The sequence below is a fragment of the Antedon mediterranea genome, chromosome 3 (genome assembly GCF_964355755.1).
Source record: "Antedon mediterranea chromosome 3, ecAntMedi1.1, whole genome shotgun sequence".
NCBI classification, from domain to species: domain Eukaryota; kingdom Metazoa; phylum Echinodermata; class Crinoidea; order Comatulida; family Antedonidae; genus Antedon; species Antedon mediterranea.
Window position 1 is genome coordinate 32997925 of NC_092672.1, and position 22219 is coordinate 33020143.

Consider the following 22219-nt stretch of genomic DNA (forward strand, 5'->3'; position numbering starts at 1 on the left):
AAAATTTTAATGATTTTTCAAGCCAATCTATTGTGTGCTATGTTTACAGCTAGTAGAATTCTCTAGGGCAGAAAACATGGTTACGACGAGATATGCATATTTTATTTAATATGTATTCAATGTCTAGACTGTCCTCTCTCCTCCTCGCTTTTGTTCATCTCTTATCAATCAACTTTAGATTACCGGTATTGATAACACTAATTGCAATATAGCTTAAAATTATTACAAAAAAAATGATGGAATTTCTTGGTCCAATGTCATTTTGTCTAGACGTCCTCGAGAGAATTGAATGTTGTAGTTTAACACATTCATCATGCATAAACTCCTACCTAGCATGAATCTGGCATTTTCATGTTGTACAATGTTCAGACACATTCATTTTCATAATATGTTTGCTTTGCATACGAAATATAAAAATTAATAAAATCTCAGAATTTTACTTCAACATCTCTAGACAGAAATGTTATCATAATTAATATTTTAGAATGTAATGTAATGTCAATATAATAATAATTATTATTAATTATTAATATTAATTATTAATTATTAATATTTGTTAATGAACACATGTCCTTCTGGTAGAATAATCCTTCTCGGCAGGAATAAGCTGTCTACATTGTTAAACTTTATGTGACGAAAATGTTATGGGCCCAAATATGGACATGATGACATCATATCACTACCATATTTGGGCATATCACTATCTTATTTGGGCACACATTTTTTTGTGTCTTTTTTTAGTTTGATAGTGTAGACAGAGCTTTACACTATGGTAAACCACAGAAAAAATGTCCACCATCGAGAGTTATACACAATTCTCCCAATGAACATTAAACTGCAAGAATATCCTACTATCCACCTAGTTTGTCTATAAATATATATATTTTTTTTTTAAATAATAAAAGGCAAATAATAAAAATTATAACCAGTGGATGTTAAAAAGATATTTATGGAGCCATAATTTTAGAATATCATATCATGTACCAGCAATCGTAAGCGTACAGTATGTAACTCTAAATGCAGCCGGAAGTTATACTGTATATAGTGTGGTGTCTGTTTTTGAAAATTTGTATTGGAAAAAAAAACTACTGTGAAAAGGTGAAAAGTAATTAAAGAATGATTTTGTGTACTGAGTCTGCAGTATCAAGGCAAATTCTTTAATACAGTGTTACACGTAGCACATGTATTATTAGGTTTAGCTTATGGCATGATACAGTTGTCACATGTTATATATGTGACACAAGGGAAGAGTAAATTCTCTGGTGACGTACTGTATTACAGAATTTGCTTTATAATACTGGACAAATTTTAGCAATATGAGTATAGAGAATCAAACTTTTCATTTCTAATTTTTAATTGATCTTTAAATACTTGTGTATGACACTTCTTTTCACTTACTTTCTTTAGGGTCACCTTCCGTGGTTGAACTTTGACCGAGTGAGTGATGGTGATGATTGGACGGTGGGTCAAATTGATCAATGGCAATGCAACTGCTAATCTCATGTGAAAGGCGTGCAACAGCGGTCTGGAACGGTGCTTTACATTTCCGGCATTCATACTCTGAAATAGGAAGGAATTCATTTTTGCTGATACCCCTTCCTTAAAGGATAGCTCCAGTTTAAAAATTGTTGTTTGTTATTAATATTATAGAAAAACAAATTTATATTGTAGGTTATATTTTCAAACTCTGAAAGAAGAAAATATAAAAAGTACAAATCTTTCACCAAATAAATTATTTGTACCATATAGACATTCATACTGCATACAGTAAAACATTATTATTTGTTTTAACACACCTACATTTAATGTGAGGCTAGGTCAAGGCCTAAATCATTTGAAAGGGCTGAACAATTCTTGATGGCACACACTATGGGTAGATCAAATGTCAACAACAGCTTAGCCCCTTTCTCACTTTATACACTGTATATATATAATGACATTGCACTCTTGATGATGTCATTAATAGTGCAATAGAACATGAGATGACCCACATGCATTCCTCTAAATCAAAAGACCAACAATTATTTTAAGTGTGTTTAAATATAAAAACCTTTAAAACAATTCACATAATAAAAAACAACTAAAAGAACTATATATTTAAAGGTGTATTGTCCCCAAAAAACATGAAAAATGAAGATTAATTAAATCAGACTTTGATTAGGTTAATTAATGTAGTAATACAAGTTTTAATCAATTTAATCACTTTCGTACAAAATTGTATAATTACTATATATAAAATGACAAAATAAATCGACTATTTTTTGTTTTTTTGTTTACATTTTTTTCAATCCAATTTTTTGGTCAAAGTGGATATTCTATTAAATGACATTAAAATGAAATATTAAACAAAAAATCTTTAAAATTTGCAGGAGGACCATAACTATACATCTTTACTGTAAATGTTAGCTTTATTATTAACCTAAAATGTTCATGTTTTAAATTATTATATTTACGACTTACTCATTTTGTCGTCTCCTTGTTCGATGGATGAATGCACGCTAGATCCCGATCCAAGGATGTCATGAGGTACTGGCCCACGATGACTATTGGGTATGTTTAGCATTGACTGAGCCATTACTGTTGGACGTCAGATACAACCTGAATGAAATAAATATAATCAAATCAATTTTGGCAAGGACAGCCTCCACACATTCACAACGTAGTTACTGCTATTATACCCCTTCAACAAGGTATAATGTAATCCCATTCTACATTCCCCTATGTTGAACACAACAATAATCCCCTACCACTAACATCCCTCATCCTCCCTTTCCCCTACGATGCCCAATTTCTCCGCTAGAACAAAAACGATAGATATCAACATCATACTTAGTCTGGCTTTCAGACAGAGTTTTGACTTTACTATTAGTAAAAAGATAATATTTTGGCACAAATGGCGTTTCATACGTATACTACTTGAGCTTGTAAACTTTCAAACAAAAATCAAAACGTCGACTGGTGTCTAAAAAAGACAATATTACAGACTTGGGGCAAGTCTACATCATACTGTATGTTATCCAACATTCTCTGAATTCGGGAAGGTTAACATTTTTTTTATTCTGAATTAAAACATTCTAGAGAATCATTAATGGAGAAACAGCATGTCATTGTCAGCTACCTTGGAATTACAGTATATGAACAATTTTTTGCTGGTATTCGGCAGAGCAATGCCTAAGCCTTAAAGGCCAGGTGCGGGCAAAAAATTTCTATTGATCATACATTCCAATAATTATCGATCTATAGTTTCCCCTATGTTTCATAATTTTTGGGATTTTATTTGTGTTACACGAGCTTGTTGAAAATAAGCACTTTCTTATCAGTGGGGGGATAGTTCAAATTACACAGTAAAATCTCTATTCTTTTGTACACAAATTTTGTAAATAGAGAGGCATTTTAAAAAGCTATGAAAAATAAACAGTGTGGTAAAAAATGTTATCAGATGACTAAATATAGGTAATATAACATGAATATTACATTTCTGGTATTTTTATTCAACTTCAGATTTTTATTTTCATGCTATAGCAAAAATTATTCACTGTATATCCACCATCTTTTTTCACCTTCTGGGGAGTCACCAGACATTTTATTACATTAGGTTAACTACCTAACTACTGAAAAAAAGTCTTTCTGGTTTTTATGAAAGAATTTTGCCAACTTTTGTATTTGACCATATTAAGGGAAATTCATGTTTTTTCGTCTTGATTTCTGTTACAAATATTTGATTTATGTACAATTAACCAAATATTATATTTAAAATTCATGCCTGTACCTGAGCTTTAAGACTATCATTTATGTCAGTATGGTATCACATTTTTAGCTGGCGACACGGCTTCTTTGATGAATTTTCACTCTTTCAACAAGAGCAACTACGTTTTCTAAATTTGTCTAAGTCTATTGCCGCACTGGAATTTCTGAAGTTCAATGGCTGCAGAAATGTTCACTTAGTTTCACTTATAATAATAATATGAACTATGACCTATGATACCCAAGCAGCATGGCAGTCCCTTAATTAAATATTACAAGATATTGGGATGTTCACGGTGTAAAATGTTAAGTTTCAGACTAAGGTCGAATAGATCCATCCCTTAATTTCTACAAATCCCCACACAGTGTCATGTGATTTATTACGGCTCAGTACCGTGAAATTCAAATTCTCTTCAATTCCAGATCTTCTCCCAAATGGTAACAGGTTTTAAGCAATGTACTGTACTAAAGGCCAGTTTAAACCAAACAAGATGTTCCTCTAGAATAAAATAAAAGGGTCATTATGGAAATAGAATTTCAGAATTTCTTTATTTGGCTTGTTTTCCACTAGGTGATTTTATTCATGCGAATCCAATACGTAGAAAATAAATTTCCGATACAGGTATTAATACCCTATTATTTCCTACTAGAGCGAATTGTTGCTATAAATTTCAAATAAACTCAAAGTGAGTAGAATTTGTTGCAGAAAGTAGGATGACAAAAGAAGGAATTACGATACAAGAACATTGCAAATAATAATTGCACGCTAGGTGGAAAAAGGCTTAAATGGTCTTTCACACATGTTCCGGCACGGTTCCGGAGCGGTTAAATTAAAGCAAACGCCAATGTTTCATTTTCACTATGCTTCACGCGGCAATCGATACGCGTACCCGAGTTAAAACGAAGAATTGACATTCAATTTGATTCACCAGCATTGGACCCTGTACCGGAAAAGGTAGAAAGACCTTAATAATAGAGTGAATGTTTATTGGATTGCCATAGAAACATTTGATCAAATCCTTCCCTAAGAAAGAGTAGCCTACTGTCTAGTGCTCTAAATAGAATGATATTAAGGATATGATGCATCATGCGTCACTACACATTATCTACATATCAATGTATTTGATGTATAGTATGTCAAAGTACCAATCAATACCGGCGGACAACCTTTTGGCCTGACCTATGTCTGGCTTATCAAGATTGGGAGTTTTCAGCAAGGAGTCCTGTATTGGAAGAGTTTACAATAGAGCTTGGTTCCCATTTAGACGTAACGCAAGCAGTTGCGTAATGCAGGGAGCAAAGGCCCCTCATTTAGCACTCGTAATCCAACGCTGGGTAGTTGCATTGGGTTGCTTATGCCCTTCGGCTTAGCCAGTGAGCGCTTACAGCCATTATGCCAATGAAGGCCAGGACGTAAAAATGTACCACAAATAATTTGACCAATCATATGACATGATAGAAACTGTCACTGGCAATCAACGACGGAACCGGTTTTATCGTGGTAGTAAAACTTAACTGCAACACAATCATTTATAAACAGTTTCAAAGAAATTTGTTCTATTTTGGGATGTGTTGAAGAGAATAGGCTACACAGTATACAGACTTTACATTATCTACAGTACATTGCGAAAGAATTTATAACAGCGAAATTTTACGAGTTGTAAAAATGGTCCCAACACCGAAAACACCGAAAATAAAAAACATACTCCCAGGGTCTTGTAATTTCAATAGAATGGTTTGACAATAAAAGAAATTTTCATGGGAAATTTTAAATATACAGGCTACAAAAAATGGTATACAATATATAGATTTAGAATCATACAAGTAAAAACAAAACGTATCACTTTAAGAAACCTCAGTGGACTTGGAATGGCATACACATTAAAGGAAAGCACCGTTAAAGTTTGTCTAATCTTATTCTAACGCATACCATGCCAACACTCCCGCATTTTAGATTCGTCTCCCGGACTAATATTGTCCTCCCGGTAGCCGCATTTTCTCCCAGTACAAAGATAACTCAATTTTGATGTATACTTCGTATATTTTGCTTAAATGTAATAGTACACAAAGAAATCCAAAGCTAAAACGGCCTATTAACACATGCAGAAAAGAAAAAATGCAAAATTTATTCAATTATCATGAACATCTTGCACGGTGCCAGAACATTAATTATCATAGTAATAATGAAAACATGAATAAAATATTAAAGAAAACCTGCCAAAAAAAAAAATTTTTTTTACTGTACTGTAATATTTCATGATTGTACTGCAAGTAGCTATTAAAGGAGGTTAAAGGAGGTTTAAAAAGGTTTAAAACAGAATTTCAGGTATACATACAGTGGGCATATTTCAATTACACATCTTTGTGTGAGAATGATGACTCCCTATTTTGGAATAAACCCTTATTATATATAATGGTAACTTTCCTGTGATATCAATGAGGAGCATTGTGTTTAGCACATACCACAATAACAAACCACTAATGAAGGGCAATTCAAATGGGACACTTTGTCTGATAGTGTCGTCATAATAGGGGTTAGTCCCTAAATATCTAAAGTGATATTTTTTTTAATTTTTGGGTACGTTTCTACTGTCAAACCTAACTGTGAATGGAAAATGCAGCCAGGTTCCTTGGGTGGATGCTACAGTACGTTGAAATCGGGCTAAGATTCTGAAAATAATGGGGATATAATAATGTAGGTTCCACAATACACTACATGACATGCTACTACAAATAATTAAAATCAATAAAATATTAAAAACAAGATACATTTATTTACATTACATTACCTACAGTAATGATTGCTTTCTGTGTTGGTTAAAAAGATGTTCAATAAAAACAATAAAATAACGTTCAATATTAAACACATTAAACTTACTGTCTAGTAAAAGTGTAATGTTGAAAATCATACTAAAAGTATAAATACAGACGAGTTGTAACCACCTCATTCAATAGTAACTAGCAGGCTTGGAATAATAAAGTGTTGTACAGTACTTTTGAAAAAATATATAAAAAGTGACAAAAAGATCTTATATAAACCACCAACTACCAGCTGAATAATTGTTGTGAGGTCATTCAATAGAAAAAAAAAATTTACATAACAAAAGAAATGTTAACATTAATAGACATTAAAGTATGTGTTTTTAATGCGCAGGCTATTTAAAAGACAATTGGAGTATGTTCTTTGTTCGAACATGATAAATGTAACGATAATATCCTTTTTTTAAATCATACCATAACCCATTTACCTACAAAAAAAACCTAAAAATATACTTTTAATTTTGGACCGATGGCTTTATTTTATTTTTAATCGTTTTGGAAACAATTATTTTTTTCAGACACCCTGAGAATTTGAAAAGACTATTTTCAAAGAGAAGATTAAAGTATGTGTACTTTTTTTTAATGGTTTTGTATCAGATCAATTTTTATACCTGAGTTTTAGGCTATAATCACTAATAATCATGGAGAATAAACATAATTATATTGTGTATTTTAATCAAACATTTTGAGACTGTTTTATAATGCTTGGCTACTGTACCAATTCCAAGGCACGGCAATTAAATTCCACTCCCAAAAAATTTCATACACCTTTTCCTGTGAACAGATTTCTAGCATTTTTATATTTGTTCATTAAAACTAATATGGTCCTACAAATAAAACTTCTACTTTGCATCGCAAATCGTGACACAATAACACTTATTAATAACTATTATATAAGACACTTATCACAAATAAAAATATACAGTCCTGCTTCATGTATAGTACTGTAGGTCTAGCTATAGTAGTTAGACTAAAGCCTATCCAGGGAATAATTTCGCCAGTGTAGCATAGCAAAAAGCTATACAAAACAACCTTCTTGCTACACATTTCTAAAATTGTGTAGCAAAAAAAGACAATACAAAACTATGTTTCTCGACTAAAAAATCAGTTTGATTAGCAATAATTGCTAAACAAAATTTTAAAATGAAATTTTTCCCTGCTATCTCTTTTTTAATCTTATCTTGGAGAACTGTAAGATTTGGCCAGTTAGTTTTAGTAACTATCACTGTATCAGTAAGGCTGAGAACTGAAGACTAACTATAAGACTACACAGTAGATAATTATTTTAAAATAAATTTTTCTAGTAAATCCACATTTCTACCACCAGAACTACTACTACTACTACACCAGAGGTGGAACTGTAGTTTTCTGTACAGTATTTTATGGCCTGATTTTACATGTTTTTTTGTGAACAATAAATTTTCCTAATACTCTAATAAATACCCCATGTGAAACGATACAGTGCTACATTTATTAAGCCCCTGAACTGTACGATAAAGCGTGGTTCCCACTAGCAACGCAACGTAACGCAACCTACGCAACGTAAAAAAATGCCCTTCCAAACATTGTTTGCCTCTGTCTGCGTGAAATCAAACCTACGATGTTTGCAGCACTATTACGTCATCGGTTCCCACTTGTGATTATAATAATAATAATTATGCAATACAGCACTTTGTGCCGATAGGTCGCTGCATTATGTTGCGTTCTTCTAGTGGGTTTAATCTTCAGGTTTAATGGTTTATTGCTGTTTCTTATTTTTCAAATTGCTACTTGTCCTTTTTTTGTATTAAGACCACAGTGTGACTAAAACTGGAAGGTTTATAGATTTAGGTCTGGCTCACACTACTGGACTCTGTCACTGTAATCTAGGTCGAAAGAACTAACCATTAGCCTAACCAATCACATTGTGTGTTGGAGCACCTCATTAATCCTGCTTTATAGTACATCTGGATGTTCTGTACAGTAGGTACGTATACCAAACAGTTTAATGATTTTAATGATTTAAAATCTGTATAGCTCAATACAAATAGTCTCTATGCACTGTGGACTCAGAATACACAAACCAGTAGTGGTGTTTAGTAGTCTATAAGTGCTAGCTGTATAAACCGACAATAGCCTGTGCTCTCCAGAGAGAGGGCTTTAGATACGAAAGTGAAAAGTTCCTAGAACACCCCTGTATTATAATGGACCAGTCCGCAACCACGCCCTGCCTCATGTGGGAACGTACCAACGTACCACTGTCATCATTTTCTTTCGTAACGTGAGAACGTTACGACGTATAGAGAAGGATACTAAGTGTTAACTTTGTTGTACATTATACATATACTATACAAGTTACCTACTTTCGAACACTGTTTATAAATGCCAGTTGCAGTACCAGCACTTGATATCAAACTATATATATCAAGTGCTGGTACTGCAACCGCCGTCGAAAGAAAATGATGATAGTGGTACGTTGGTACTGTACGTTCCCACATAAGGGCGTGGTTGCGGACTGGTCAATTATAATACAAGGGTGTTCTACTGTAGGAACTTTTTACTTTCATATCTAAAGCCCTCCCTCTGGAGAGCACGGGCTATTGTTGGTTTAAACAGGTAAGCTAGGCACGATATAGACTACACTTATCAACTACATGCTTCTCTCAATTAGTCTTGTTCTTCTTAAAATTGGAGTTTTATAAAGAAAGTAACAAAAGACCATCACAATGCAATTAAATACTAGACAATTGGCACCTTACCAAAAATGGATGATTACTGTATTTATCAATACTTGGTTAACATTCAACCCAGTTTTTACAGGCTGGTGTATGTAACCATCCAACAAGCGATCGGTTTATAACACAATTCCATTACAAGCACTTTCTGCAACTTTCTCATGCAGTACCCATTTTGGCCAGAAATTGTAAAACGTACCGCATTAAAAATGTTGTTTTTTTTTTAAAGGTTCACTAGAATTTAAATTAAAAAGTTAATGCAAAGGATTGTAAAAATATTTTAATCAGTAGTTTTTCTTATGAAATTCGATATAAAGAAATGAAGCTACAGGCTCAGACAGGTAGTTTATCAAAGCTGGAAAATGTATTTGATTTTTAACAAACTGAACATTTACTGTAGTTCAGGTTTAATTGAAAAAAAGTATAATTTACTCTTTGGTTTTTGTAGAAGATTCCAATGTTTGATTCATGATGCACCTCTCCCGGGGGTCGTATAGTGGGTCATACAAATGCATAAAGCAATATACAATATGAAACTGCGATGTACCAATATATGGACATGATGATGTCATATGACTACCATATTTGGGAATATCACTACCTACCATATTTGGGCATATCAAACTTTTTGTTAAAAAGTTGGATAGTGTAGACAGAGCTTAACACTATAAACAGTTAAGTAAACTCCCAATATGGAACACCTTTGGGCTGGCCAAATATGTCTGGTTTTCCTGAAGGGTTTCGGAATTCCAAAGTCTGGAATGGGGAGAGTTGACCTTATTCAACTTTTAGGCTAAACTTGTTTTTGGTACACAAAATACACTTGATCCAAAATATTTAAAGAACATGGGGAAACCCCAGAAACATGGGAAAACCACAGATGAGGAAACATAATGCTATAAATAATTATAATATAAATCTTTAATAATTTGTTATCCTTTTAATATCAAACAACTAAACTCACTAAAATCTAGAAAAAACTCCATTAAAAGTGATGCAAAAAAATCAATTGATATTAAATGATATAAATTACGCAATGTCTCTTGTTCTGTTCGTTACACATTGCGATTGCTGGATTGGCGACGATAATGTGGTTCAGTGAAAAAGTTAGCCAGTGGGACAAATTTTCGTCTTTTTTTGGAGAATTGTATTCTTTTTGACCTGTTTGGAAAAGAAACATTATTTTTTTTGGACTAATTCCAAGTGCCATGCTAAAGGTTAAAATTAGAAAAATTAAAGTTTTAAAATTAAAAGTAAGTAATTTAAAAGAAGTAAAATTACACTGTCAGTGTCTGTGGTGTAAAGGAAGAGGTAACAGTAAACACTGTCTGGGCTGGTGCATGTATAAATGATGTTTTAATATGTGACCCGATCTGGCAAAACCCTCTCTTTGTCGGCAATTCAAAATTCACGTAATCAGTCAAAATACGTCCAAATCGACTACCCTGGCAGATTCCATGTTTTTGCATTTTCAAAATATTTCACTATCCAAGAATACGTCTACCTGATTTAAACTCCCGAAATTTAACTAAAATTATGAAAAAAGAGAGTTTTAAAAACATGTATTTTCCTCAAGCCTAACAATTTATTCACGATCTACGCTAAAATTTTGCGTAAATTCAGTTGAAAGTTGCCGAGTTTTACGACATTTTGATCGCCAGTTCGCTACAAAATGTTGAAAGGTCACACATCAAAATAAAGCTCATCCATTTGACATTCCAAATATGGAAGTTTTAGGGCGGAGTTTAAAGAAGGAACCAATGAAAACTTTGATTTACTATGACATCATTTCAGAAAATTCGGTTCTTCGAAGTTTCTGGAACAGCGAACTGCGTGTGTTGCTATGGCGCATCATCGCAATAACAAACGTTATTGGTCAACGCGCTAGATGTTATACGCTCAACGCGCGGAAATAAAAAGTTGTTTACATTTTTGTGAGGTTATTTTTATTGTACACACAGCATGTCGTAAATTGGAATAAAAACGATTTTAATATTCAAAGTAAAGTGTTCTGCAATAGCTGTAGTGTGTATTTGTTTATTCCATAGTAAAATAGACAAGTCAAAAACAATTCACGTCATAAATTCAATTGTATTTTCTATATTTTTTTGGGCTAGTAGTAGGCCCTAGGCCTAATTTTATTATGGTTGTAGGCTTACTACTACTGGGCCTAGCTTTATATTATTGTCAATAGTTTTATTTATACATTTTATATATCCAATCGGCTCTTAATTATTTATTTAATTTATTGTCCATTACTTTCATATTAAATGTTTTTTTAAATCATTGGATTCAAGCCCAAACATCACAGCGAATCTTCCACGTTATAAAAAAAACAAATGTAATCGTCAATACAGTGTAATGTTAGCTTGCAATTAGCTGTGACTCTGCAAGGCGCCTAACTTGTCTAGACTAACGCTAGCCCCCGTGTCGATGCACCGCTGCCATACACGGCCTGATGAACACCCATCATCAGTAGGTCTTGATACAGGCGATGACGGCGAAAATCTGAATAAATAGGCGCGCCTAGGCCTAGGCCTGCTTGGTTTTTTGCCGTTGATATCGTAAACACTTCCGAAACCAGTTAACATTAGCTTGGTAGTTATAATGCTGCTTTTCAATAGTGCAAAATAGTTAATTCGAGTGACTAAATAGGTTAAAACGGCGTCTGAAATCAGTCAAATTGACCATAGTGTCCACGCTGCTGCTATATCGCACACACTTCCTGGTATGACGTCATTGTGCCTTAGACCAAAATAGCGCGTTGCTACGGAGTGAGTTTTCAGCGCGTATCAAAAAGAATTTCATTGCAAACTTCAAACGCGATTTTCTCGTAAACTATATAGAATGATTTGTAAGTTTTTAAAATATAATAACTTTTTAAATATTTACTCAATTTTTATGAAATAAACACCATTGCAAAGCTTATGATTCACATAATCCAAATATATAAAAAAATACAAAATGAATATTTCCGACAAAAGTAGGGTTTTGCCAGATCGGGTCACATATAAAGATGTATACAACAATTGACTAGTGAATTTTAGTGAACTTTTTTGCAATTTTGACTTTTATTAAAAACAAATCCTGGATTGGAAATACACCAGCCAGCCATTCCTCTTTATCATGATCATTCATCAATATCAACAGCAAGTCTTACATGGACAGTTTACATTTAATAATTTTATGAAACTACGATAAACACGTACACTGTATGGGAATCCCACTACCTATCAACACTGTGTTTGTTATACCAAGGCCCATGGATCCATACAAAAAGGCAACAAGGGTCCAGCTCATATTGACTGCTGGCTGCAGTCAGTAAATTTAGGCCTACTAGCTAGGCTAGCCGGTTAACCTACCTTGCCTTACTCTTCTTCAAAAAAAGACTGGCCAACACCTCACCGAATCGAACATGCGAGTGAAAATATTACAAAGAACAGAAGAAATAATTCACTTCATAAGTGTTAATTACGCTGCAATCAGAAAGAAGCCAGGAACACACCTTTTTTCAAAAGGGTAAAAGTAATCAAAACAAATCCAAAACCATGTACTAAAACTCCAGTCTCCATCCCAAGTCAGATTTTAATATCGACCTTCGTTTAACCTCAAGATAAACTGTTTACAGGAATATATAAGCCCAATTTAAAAAAAATCATTAATGAATTTTTTTGTAAATGAAATTACTTTGATTAAATTAAATATTAATTGAAAAGTTATTATTTGTTGTTCAAGGAAAAACATACCCTTTTGCATATACCGGACAGAAAATAATTAAGTGAATGTCATTTGAGGTCACACGTGGACGTACGATCGACGAAGTGTGGCATGTGTGTGTGTGTACTAGATTCGTTCGTGTTTACTGTTTTGTGAAAGGTTGGTATTGCCTAGCCTCTTTTTATCGTAGGTCTAGGCCTAGATTTCGCTAATTATACTTATAAATTATGTAATGTTTAAATGTAGTTTATCAACTGAGTAGTAGTGTAGTGGAGCCTAACCAATTTAATTTTATTTGTACAGAATTTTAGGCCTGCCTAGCTAGGGCCTAGGCCTAGCCTAGCCCTAGTACTAGTAGTAGGCCTTTCTAAACTAGCTAGCTAGGCCTAGCTAGGCTAGGGAGAGTCTACTACTTAATTTTTAACTAGGCCTAGCCTAACTAAGGCCTACTACTAGTAGTACTAGCCTACTACTACTACTAGGGCTAGGCCTAGCTAGCTGGGCCTAGGCCCTAGTTGGCCTACCTACAGTACAGGCTACTAATACTACTATAGACTGAGTGAGGCTAGGCATACATAGTGTTATGCGCGATTTGAACGATTTGCGCAATTTGAAATTGCGCAAAAAAATCCTTGCGCAATTTGAAATTGCGCAAAGAATTTTTGCGCAATTTCAAATTGCGCAAGGATTCTTTTGCGCAATTTCAAATTGCGCAATCAACTTGCGCAATTTCAAATTGCGCAAGAAAATCTTTGCGCAATTTTAAATTGCGCTGCACAATTTGTAAATTGCGCAAGATAGTTCTTGCGCAATATGACACCTTTGCGCAATTTGAAAACGAACTGTAAATTTTCCCATACATGGCTAGGCTAGGCCTAGGCAGAGGAGGTTTAAAATTTAGTATTTTATTATATAAATAAGACCATTTCAATGAAGATAATGTTTAATACTCACTTTTTAAGTTTTTAATATTAGTTTAAGCTAGGCCATGTAACCTAGTCAGTATCAGTAGTCCAGACCCTGGCTAGGCTAGAGTAGTATAGCCGGCCGCCCGCGCCGCGCCCGCCTGGTGGAACACCACCGCTTCGTTTTCCTTCGTCGGTTCTTCGACGGTATGCTAACTTATAACAATATTTGCACTACTAAAATAAGGAAATGCGATATTTATCTTTAATTTTGAATCATTCTTAGAAATTACTATAAAAATATGGGTGTGCATGATTTCACAATCTGCCGAAAAACCTTGCGCAATTTGCAGATTACTTGCGCAATTTAATACGTTGCTTGCGCAATTTGAAACACATGTTTCAATTCAAATTGCGCAAGGATTTTTTTTGCGCAATTTCAAATTGCGCAAATCGTTCAAATCGCGCATAACACATAGGATCCAGTAGGTGAGTAGTAGGCGACCCTGGCTGGGTAGGTCTCCATTTTCATTACTACGATTAAACAGCGTGCATGGTACTAAAACTATGCGTGCAATGCCATTGACGTGGTGTTTTTACACTTTTTTTAGGTCATTATTCTAAATTAATTATGAAAATATTCTTTTAAGTGAATATTTATTTACCTATTATTCTATAAGATCAAGTATTTTTTATTTAAATATGAATATAGCCTAATGGTTAAAAGATCGTTATCGTCAAGCGCATATAGCTTTGGTTTAATAATACTAGAGAACCCTTGAACAGCCTATGACCTACCATTTTCAACCTTAGTTTTGTAGTTGAGCCTCTTATTTTATGACCTCAAAATGTGTTTTCTTCCTTCAAGATAATATACAGTAGTTCCACATACCATGTGCTTGTTACTAAAGGAAAATATTAATTTTTAAAAAGTGCTAAAAAACACTTTTATCCCGATATGAGGCCTTTAATGATTGAATATTTCACAGTAACAACCCATATACCATGAGAAAAAAAGAGAGAAAATTCCAAGGGGCTCAACTACAAAAACAGCATTTTGTGGTATGATGTCATTATAAGCGGCAGCCAATCAAACCTCCGCTTTCGACTACTCCGCAGGGCTAACGGTTTAACAAATTTGGATTCTCCCCCTTTGATTGGTTGATGTGAAGTTAATAGGTTTACAACAAATGTTAAAGAATTAAACTCATCACAAACCACCTCGCGCAATCATTTATTTTTTAATTAGTTTTATTATAGGCGTGTCACACATTCTACCAACTAATCAAATGTAATAATGTATTAAATACAGAAATAACACAATTCAGACAATATAAAAAAAATGTTGTTTATAATATTCAGGAGATCGGGGGATTAAATGAAAATTCGGGAGGCTCTCGGGAGATGCCCGGAAAAATCCGGAGGGTTGGAACGTCTAGACTACAGGATGGATACATTTAAAAGCTAGAGGCTTTGATATGGTACCATATCTCTAGCTTAGATACTTTTGTATTAAAAATCAATATCCGATTGTCTCCTTATTTTTATACAAATCAAATTTAGATCTTCATTGAATACATGAGCTACTGTCTGTATACACTCAATAACGTTCTGACATCCATACAACATGGTGAAGACAGCTGAAAGGAAAGATGCAGCAAAGAAAGCTACCAAAAAAAGTGGTAAGAAAAATAAAGAAGTTTCAGAATCGGCAACTAAATTAAAGCAAAAGAAAAAAGTGATGAAGAAAAAACAGCAAGCTGAGGAGTCAGATGATGATTATGAGTTACCAAATCCAGCTTTTGAATGCCCGGACGAAAATGCAGAGCAAGCATTATCCGCGTCATTCATTGAGTTGTACGAAAAAAAGCAGGAGGCTGAAGCTGCAAAGCAGTTTGTAAAATTAACTGAGGAACAAACAGAGAAAAAAGTCAGTGAAAAGTCGAGAAAAAAGTCACAAAAAGATGATGTGGTCGAGAATGAAAAAAGTAAGGCGACGAAAAAACGTAAACAAAATAAAGAAAACGATGACTCCAATGCGAAAAAAGCAAAAACTTCAAACAAGAAAAAAACTGAAACTGTTAATGTAAATGCGACAGAAGAGGGTAAACGCAAACTACCGAAAAAAATAGGAAGTGTTAAAGTAGAAGTGGGAAGCATTGTTGAACCTGAAGAAAAACGTGAAAAGAGGGATGTGAAAAAACGAAAAGTGAGTACAACAAAAAAAGAAGAAAGTTCAAACGATGAAAGAGATACAGACGAGTCAGACAGATTACAAAAAAAAGGTTAGTTTGATAGTAGAATTTTCATAAAAATTGAATTGCGTGGGGTAAATGCAAGTTTGACATAAGGTGACTGGATTCATCTTTTATCTTTATTTAAGATGTTCACCTACTGTACTGACCTAACTTACACCCTAATAAAGCCTTGTCTACACTATGAAACTTTAAGTGGCAAAACAATCGGATATGCCCATATATGTATCACTATCATACAGTATCTATACCATATTATGTGGGCACATTTGTTTGTCATGTTTGATAATGTAACTTGTAAGTGTAGACAGAGCTTTAGAAGAATTCTGTACTGTAGAGTAATTTGTTGTTTTTGTATCGGGACAGTGTTATTAAACTCAGTTTGATGTGCCCAAATATGGTAGTGATATGCCCAAATATGGTAGTGATATGCCCAAATATGGTAGTGATATGCCCAAATATGGTAGTGATATGCCCAAATATGGTAGTGATATGCCCAAATATGGTAGTGATATGACAGCATCATGTCAATGATAATTGAAGGGAATGGTGTTTAACAGAGCATTTTAACGGTTATTCGAAGGATTGCGTGCACTTTATAAAGAATCTGGCGCATCCTGCGTAAAAATGTTGGCAGGTATGTTTTTCCGTAGGGTGATATCTAGCAGTTTAATGGTCTGATTTTCAGTTACGTTCAGGCGGCCAATCTTTTTAACTCATGGAATTGTCTTGTGTTTAAAGTTCTGTCCACACTATCAAACTTTATGTGATAAAAAAATGTGATGTGCTTATATACATGCACAATAATATATCTTGAAATAAGTATATAATCAATTGTTTATTTAAGTAAAGGAACTAATGCATTCTCCATTGTTGTGTTTTACTCCAACACAATCTTTAAAAGTGAATGATTTTAAGGGGAAAAACTTGATATTAAATTACTTTGTGTTGAGTTGGGCGTGGTCATTGTTGCAGTCTATTCTACATGTGCATTAAATGAGAAGGGCCTAAAGTGCGAAGTTAAAAACATTCTGGCTACAGTCCTGACTGACCCTAATGGTGTCCCATATACACAGATTTTAGAACTGGCCAACCACAGTGAGTTACCATCACCCCTCCCCACTATACATTATATAACCCCCATGTTAAAATTCTAAGTTGTATACTACACATCCATAACATAGTCTAAACAAGTGTTCATTTCAAAGCCATAACATTAGAAATGTTGGGTGTAGGCCTTGGTGTTATAATATTAACTATATACAAGATACATTATCACATGAATAGACCTATGTTTCTAACATTAAATGTTAACATCGAATGATGCATTCATAATGTGCTTTGACCTCAGGTCAGATCGTGCTGAGCATTGGCAACTTGCCAACTGGTTGCAATAAGGAAGCCCTGAATTTCTTTTTTCATGAAAGTAATCTTTTTCCTAAAATCAACTTGAAGAAAAGACCAGTTACTTTTGAGAATTCAAGGGGTGAAAAGAAAAAGAAATTGGTATGTAAAGGGTAAGTTCTTCGAAATTGTTTTCATTTATGGTAGTTAAAATGCGCTGTGTACTCCGTTAACATCACAGGAAGGAAACGAAAACATTAATCATAACTTGTGATGGCACATAGGTTAACATTCTTCAGTGAACAAAAAAAAAACCTGTTTGGTGTGATACATATATACGCAACTTTTCATTAACATTTTCTTATTTAACATTCCTTATAAAATATTATTGGTATCAGTTAAATATGACGGTAGTACTGTACTATTATTTTCTTATTTTTTTATCTATAAAAAAAATTGTTATGGACCAGAATTACCACTAAAAATAATTGAAGGTTTGATGATTAGCAATTTTGAAAACTTTTGAACAAAAAAATATTTTTTTCAAGAATAACTTTTTTTAAGAAATTCGTTAACTCTTAAATAAAACAAAGGGTGTGTTTTTCCAGGCCCTAGAAAAAAAATAGAGGTTGAGCGGAAAAAGGGTTAAACAGTTGATCGCAAAGTTTTCAACGAGGCACCAGAGGCTTGTTGAGCGAGTACTAAGTTTCAATTTGTACTCGGAGAAAAAAAAACCTAGGCTGGGTACAATGCCGATCTTAGCCCCCGTAAAAATAGTTCCTTAAATATTCAACTAACCATTTAAAATGTCTTCTAAGTGCAGTCAGCTGTTGATATTTTTTCCCTAGGCCTAAAGCAAAAGCAATGGTCTACAAAAAAACTATAGAGGGCTTTTGTATACATGTGTCCAAATCCGTGCATGATGCATGGTAGTGAACAAGCAAACTGCACATGCTCAGAACATAAAACTAAAAAAAAATGTGTGCAGAAAATGATGTTTTATTTTTCCTCTTTTAGGCCCAACCTTATAGAAGTATTAAATTCTGTAGCAAAAAAATAATGTGTTGCTTCTAAAACATAGAGGGCTTTATTAAACATGTTTATTATGAGGTGATAGCGAGACACATCAATGAGGTCAAGGCCATTAGTATAAGACTAAAATGTTCCGTAAATTGTTGTTCAGTACATGTGCTGTACAATAGCATTGAATTCCTCCAGCAAAAATTCAACAGCAGAAAGAATGTTTAATTTAGTCTACAGGCCAACATTGAGCTTATATTAAGCATAATAACTTTATAAATAATACTATAAAATATACATACTGTACATGCAATTAAAATACTCCCATTATAATTTTGTCTTTGGGCCAGCATTGAGCTTATATTAACCATATAATAACTTATAATATTGTCAAATATACATACTGTACACAATTAAAATAGTCCCATATTAAAAAGTATGCCATTTCACAATAAAATATATTTAAATACATTTGTACTGTACTACCAACTAAAGCTATGTGCATTTGGTGTTAGACTCGCATTGTATGCCTTTCACACTAAAAGTCTATAATCTTGCATATTATTTATTGGCTCATTTTCTATATCGTGAGTACAATCAAAATACATAATACATGACGATAACTTGTGGTTGCAGTCAAAAATGTGTCCTCTACTTTGATTTGAATATCATGAAGAATTGTGTTCCCTTGACTTGTTCCCCTTGGAGCAACGTAAGGTCAATGCAAGTGACTTGACCAATCACAAGTGGTAGTTCGGATGATCCATTGCGTTGTCATTGGTCAAATTGCTTGCAGTGCGCTTACATACTTGTGTTGGTGTTCGAGTGGGAACAAAGCTTATCTTGGCAAATAAACATGGACATAAAAATAGCAAAGCTTTTATGTTATGATATAAAAATAATACATCTAAAATTCATACAATTTATGTGATTAAGGATCCTACCAGCATTGTCAAAACCTTGAAGGAAAGGTCAACCCGTGCAGGAGAGGTGAAACCAGCGATCTTATAATTTATGTAATAGTACTATAATATTTTCGATCAAATTTCAGGTCCGCTACCTTAACATGCAAATCACAGGCCGTAGCAGATGAAATTCTAAAGTTAGATGGCGCAACGATGACGTCTGAGACCGGTGAGGAGTCGGAGGTCACGATATCGTTACAACGAATGGCTGATCCTATTGAAAGTATGTGTTTTGTATCTTGGATCAAATTTTGTTTTTTTAAACTAATTAATTTTTGTATATTTTTATTTATTTTTTATTCTGTTGGACATCCCTATAATAAAGAGTCACTTTCCCATGACATGATCAAGAGGAAATTAGGACACATCTACAGGGACACCTTTTTTGATCCCCTTAACAATAGGTTCTACTGTAGTATAGTTTAAAGCAGTCAAAAACATTTGAATTTTTTTATAAATAGATGCAACAAAGTTGTATATTGGAGGACTGCATCCAAAGGTAACAGAGACAGAAGTACGAGAGGCCTTTGAAGGTGAGGGCATCAGCTTGGTCAAGTACAAGAGAGCAAGTTGGAAAGGACAGAAAAAGACTAGGTCTAAAGGGTAAAAGAAAAACATTCTTTCATTTTTTAAGTTTAAGCTTGAGAGATGGCATTGGTAATTTTAATGTGTATAGAATGTATTATATCAATATGAAACGATAAAGATGAGTAAAGCTGTGGGGAATAAAAAAAAAAAACGCCTCCCCAAACCAGATTCGAACCCGGAACAGTCTGCTTAATATGCAGATGTCCTAACCATTGGACCACTCAGGCTTTCATGGTTTTGTTCAAACTTGATTAGAAGCAACTCCTTAACACGCGTGGTACAGCGGAACAGCACTAGTTCCTTAATTGTATGCATGCGCACCAGAGATCAAATTGATACGCCCTCATCTTTTTAGTGTTTTTATTCGCGAAGCGGGATCTCCGAAGAGGTACTTTTATATATAAATTTATATAGCGCATTCCATAATATTATATAAATATGTTCAAATGCTGCTTTTTCACATTATTTCTCCGGTTATTTTGATCAAACATGTATGAAAACATAGTTCCATAATGCTGTAATTCCGTAATCAGTGCTTGGTGCTTTGACCTTACCAGGTACCCATTTATACACCTGGGTGGAGAGAAGCAAACATAAGTAAGGTGTCTTGCCTAAGGATACAGTCAGTCATTGGACTCAAACTCTCTGGTAAACTTAGAATCGCACTAGAGGCCTGTGGCCGTATTCACCTATCACACTTAGGCGAAGGGAAATACTTACCCTTAAAATAACAAAAATATCTCCTATCTAAGTGAATAATATCTCCTATCTAAGTGAATACACTTGAAGGGAAATACTTAAATATTAATATTATTTCACTTAACTCAATAAATACTTAAGTGAATTATCTCACGTAAGTGTGATTGGTGAATATGGAAACTGATTCCTACTCGTGAAAAATAATTTACATTTGAATTCTGTACTGTATGATCTAAGAATCGAGAATCCACCACTTTTACAATTATTCTACTCTAGAAATCATTATGTATTACATAGTTATGATTTTTGATTAAAGATTACAAGAAACCACATTTTCAAACATGAAAGGCAGAGGCTTTCCGAAAGTCAACCACATTTCTGTTTAAAAAAAATAAAGACAGAGGCTTAAAGTTTGACCACAATCTTGTCTGATACAGTATGTGCATCATTAGCAGCTAATGATCTTAGGCCATGGGGAATTGATTTTATGGTTCTCACTCATCAACAGTGTGTGAAATTCAGCCTCTACGTATGTTCATGTTTCACCTTTGTTGTTTCAAAAAATAAATAAATACTGGGAATGGTGTGGAAATTGTTCCGTCCTCTTATTTATTTGCATCAGGACGGTTAAAGATGTATCCCCCAAAAACATTAAAAGATTAATTTAAAAAAAGACTTTGGCCATTTTACAGTTTTAATAATCACAATTCCCTAGAAAAAAAAAAAAAAAATTTTTTTCCTATAATATAAACAAACAAAAAACTGTTTAATTCAACAAAAAAGCCCATTCATTGACTTCCAGTCTCCAAATTTTTTTTTATATTATTTTTTCAGGTAAATATTTTTGAATAACTATACAACACTAAAATGGCATATTCAACAAAAATATTGGGGGGACATATCTAACAAAAGGGACCATGTCAAAATTATTCTACTGCAGTTACTGCAGTAACTACTTTTTTTTTTCCGTTTGCTTTTAACCTAATCATACACGTTTTTTTCTAATATAGATATGGATTTGTTTGGGTAGCATCACCAGAGGATGTGAATAAAACACTGGTTGCTGATATAACAATTGAAGGAAAACAACTTGTAATTATGCATTCAAAATAATGAAACACGATCAAACGTAAGGTCATATTCGGTCATTTGTAAGCCGCAACAATTATGAAAATATATTTGATTTGATATTTAACCAGACAGCAGGCTACAGTATATTAACGATGGAATCATAGATGAGAATGTGACATTAAAAAAATAATAATTTTATAATTGTTTTTTTGTTGAATTATTCTGTTGAAGCCAAAATGTTAAACATACAGAGGATATAAGTCAAATCAAATCAATCTCTTTATTCATCTCATAACAAAAACAATACACATAACAAAATAGGGTAAATAAATTTAAAGAAGATGAAAGGGACCTACAGGAAACCCTATGGGGCTGTG

General features: G+C 33.6%; 2 protein-coding genes and 1 long non-coding RNA gene across 6 annotated transcripts in view; 1 reads left to right on the forward strand and 2 right to left on the reverse strand.

Annotated features, from left to right (window-relative positions):
* LOC140045266 (uncharacterized) overlaps positions 1-18407 on the reverse strand; it is a 28447-nt gene extending 10040 nt beyond the window's left edge. The window contains exons 1-3 of one of the 4 annotated variants that reach the window (XM_072090101.1): positions 18298-18407; positions 2461-2598; positions 1399-1599 (exon numbers count right to left, since the gene is read on the reverse strand). In XM_072090101.1, the coding sequence (XP_071946202.1) occupies positions 1399-1599; positions 2461-2575 (316 nt within the window). In that variant the 5' untranslated portion in view covers positions 2576-2598; positions 18298-18407. Of the gene's footprint in view, positions 1-1398; positions 1600-2460; positions 2599-6622; positions 6772-12640; positions 13008-18297 lie in introns of those variants that run through there. The other 3 variants (XM_072090105.1, XM_072090100.1, XM_072090104.1) reach the window with 3 other exon arrangements.
* The window catches only part of LOC140045272 (uncharacterized), a 159069-nt gene that overhangs the window by 84091 nt on the left and 52759 nt on the right, over positions 1-22219 (reverse strand). The window lies entirely within an intron of this gene.
* Positions 13079-22043, forward strand: LOC140045267 (uncharacterized). Its single transcript, XM_072090106.1, has 6 exons — positions 13079-13154; positions 15464-16185; positions 17507-17672; positions 19571-19707; positions 19946-20087; positions 21782-22043. Exons 2-6 carry the CDS (start codon positions 15528-15530, stop codon positions 21882-21884), a joined length of 1206 nt encoding a protein of 401 aa, XP_071946207.1. The 5' UTR covers positions 13079-13154; positions 15464-15527; the 3' UTR covers positions 21885-22043.

What these genes read in the sequence shown, in the direction of transcription:
- LOC140045267 (XM_072090106.1), top strand. Translation starts at nt 15,528, where the DNA reads ATGGTGAAGACAGCTGAAAGGAAAGATGCAGCAAAGAAAGCTACCAAA. An exon ending in AGACAGATTACAAAAAAAAG is followed by an intron (nt 16,186 to 17,506) that starts GTTAGTTTGATA and finishes CTTTGACCTCAG; the next exon opens with GTCAGATCGTGCTGAGCATT. An exon ending in AAGAAATTGGTATGTAAAGG is followed by an intron (nt 17,673 to 19,570) that starts GTAAGTTCTTCG and finishes ATCAAATTTCAG; the next exon opens with GTCCGCTACCTTAACATGCA.